The 2,261-nt window shown below is 42.5% G+C and overlaps 1 protein-coding gene across 1 annotated transcript; it reads right to left on the bottom strand.

The window, feature by feature from the left end:
• Nucleotides 1-519: 519 nt before the first annotated feature.
• Nucleotides 520-2,259, bottom strand: LOC106421284. Its single transcript, XM_048749749.1, has 2 exons — nt 1,775-2,259; nt 520-1,480 (listed from the first exon to the last, which is right to left on the bottom strand). The coding sequence occupies exons 1-2, from the start codon at nt 2,257-2,259 to the stop codon at nt 520-522; spliced, it is 1,446 nt and encodes a 481-aa protein (XP_048605706.1).
• Between the last annotated feature and the right edge of the window lie 2 nt (nt 2,260-2,261).

The following is a 2,261-nucleotide window of genomic DNA, read 5'->3' as shown; positions in this document are numbered from 1 at the left end:
ATAGAAATCTCCACGAAATATATGTTACACATTTCTGCTACATTCATATATAATCATTTGGATTTTAGTTAAAAATTATTCAGTTAGGCTGTTTTAGGAAATTATACTGAATAGAAATCATATGTTCTTGTTAACTTAGAAGATAAAACAAATATGTTAAAAATTAAAAAAGAAATAATACTTAGGGTTTAGGGTATCGTAACCACTAATTTGAGATTATAAACACATGATCGAGTAATAAATCAATGGTTACATTTTATTTTAATATATTATAAATTTGTAACGATTTTGGGACCATCAACTTAATGGAGTTTCATATTGGTCGCATAAATTGGCTCCAAAATTTTCTTTTTTGCATAAAAGGCTTTCATATTTAAGGCAGAAGAAGAAAAATGTTTACAAACCCCCATGGCTAGTTTAAAACGGGCCGTGCCCAATTATAGAAACCCATATCTAGTGAACCTTAGTTGAAACAAAGTGAAGCCCAAACAAAACAAACAACCATTCAGATGCTTGTCGTTAGATCCAAAGTTGCATCATCGCTGAAGACATCGTTGGGTTCGAAGGTCTGAAGCTCTGAATCTTGTTCTTCAGTTGGCGATAGATAGTGGTGTAGATGGTGTCGACCGAGCGGAAGGTGTTTGAGTGTAGTCTCGCATTCCTCTCATTCCATAACCAATAGATCATAGCTTGCCACGCTAGATAGGAGAGCAGAGTTGGGGGTTTACCTTTAGGTAGAGCGATCATTTGACCTAGCGTAGCATCCCAGTTCCTGAGCGGTGATAGTCGGAGTTTCCTAGCAAGTTGAGTCCACAGATTAAAGCTGAAGGAGCAGTCTTGGAAGGGGTGATCGCGTGATTCATTTGCGGCGTTACATAGAAGGCATGAAGGGCTCACTTGCAATCCCCAGCTGATAAGCCTATCACGCGTTGGGATCCTGTCTTGAAGCACCAGCCAGAGATGGAAGTTATGCCTAGGGATCCCACGTTTCGTCCAAACCACATCAACCCATCTCACTCGCGGCCTCTGGGGCCTAAGGTAATTATAAGTCTCACCAGTAGAATATCTAGAAGCGGTAGGAGCTCCCAATTCCCATTCATAGTAGTCCGGTTCCCCATTGAGTTGTAGAGTTGTTAGATAAGTTTGTAACTGTAGCTGCTCCTCTGATCGTGCAGGGGGGATGCGCCATCTTCCATTGGTGATCAAAGATCCCACAGTTGCATTGAGAGAGATTCCAAGGCGCGAGGATGATCCTTTGAGATAGTCGTATAGTTTCCCAAAAGGTGACCAGTTGTCAAACCAGAAGCGGGCTGAGAGACCATTCTGAATTCGCAGTTTGATGAGAGGGAAGACCGTGTCCTTGAGCTTTAAGAGTTTGTTTGCTAACCAGGAGAAAGAGGAGCTAGGCTTTGTTGTCCAGTAGTTCGAGATAGAGCCCTTGAGGATTACTTCTTTGAACCACGCAACCCACACTGAGCCACTACGGAAGAATAAGAGCCATAGTAGACGCAATGTGCAGTCTTTGTTCCATGTAAGCAAGTCCTTTATCCCCAAGCCTCCTTGATCTTTGGGTAACACAACCGTCTCCTAGCTTACTCTAGCTGTGTTTCTACTTTCCACATCGCCTTTCCACAAGAAAACGCTACAGAGAGAGTTGATTCTATTTATGCAGGCCTTTGGGAGGATAAAGGTTGAGCACCAAAATGTGTTGATTCCAGCGATGACCGTTTTGATCAACAAAAGCCGACCAGCAAAGGACAGGGTTTTCACAGACCAAGAGGAGAATTTCGCTTTTATCTGGTGAAGAAGCGGTTCAGCGCTGGTGAGGCTCAGCTTCTTGGAGTCTAGCGAGACACCCAGATATCTAACAGGTAATGATCCCATGTGCATTCCAGTTGTGGCTTGGATTAATTGTGACTCCTGTTCCGTGAGACCTGATGCAAAAAAACTTGTCTTCTCCATGCTGACTTTCAGGCCTGATCGAAGCTCAAATTCGCGGAGCACCATAAGCACATGTTGGACTGACTCCATAGAACCATCTATGAAGATCAACAGGTCATCAGCGAATGATAGATGGGTGAGCTTTGTCTCCTTACACTTATAATGGTACTTAAACTTGTTATCTGCAGCCGCTTTTTTGAGCATTAGCGATAAGAAGTTCATTGCAATAACAAATAAGTAGGGAGATAAAGGATCTCCCTGCCTCAAACCTCTTTTTCCTTTGAAATAGCCATTGACGCTGCCATTGTAACTCACCATAA

The sequence above is a fragment of the Brassica napus genome, chromosome C3 (genome assembly GCF_020379485.1).
Source record: "Brassica napus cultivar Da-Ae chromosome C3, Da-Ae, whole genome shotgun sequence".
In the NCBI taxonomy this organism is placed as follows: Eukaryota; Viridiplantae; Streptophyta; class Magnoliopsida; order Brassicales; family Brassicaceae; genus Brassica; species Brassica napus.
Note: the sequence above shows the minus strand (reverse complement) of the source record. Positions and strands in the feature narration are given on the sequence as shown.

Bases quoted from the DNA above. Each gene is read 5' to 3' on its own strand.
- LOC106421284 (XM_048749749.1), bottom strand. From the start codon at position 2,259: ATGGTGAGTTACAATGGCAGCGTCAATGGCTATTTCAAAGGAAAAAGA. The intron at 1,481-1,774 runs GTCTGTGAAAAC...ATTCTTCCGTAG, and splicing joins AAAGCGAAATTCTCCTCTTG to TGGCTCAGTGTGGGTTGCGT.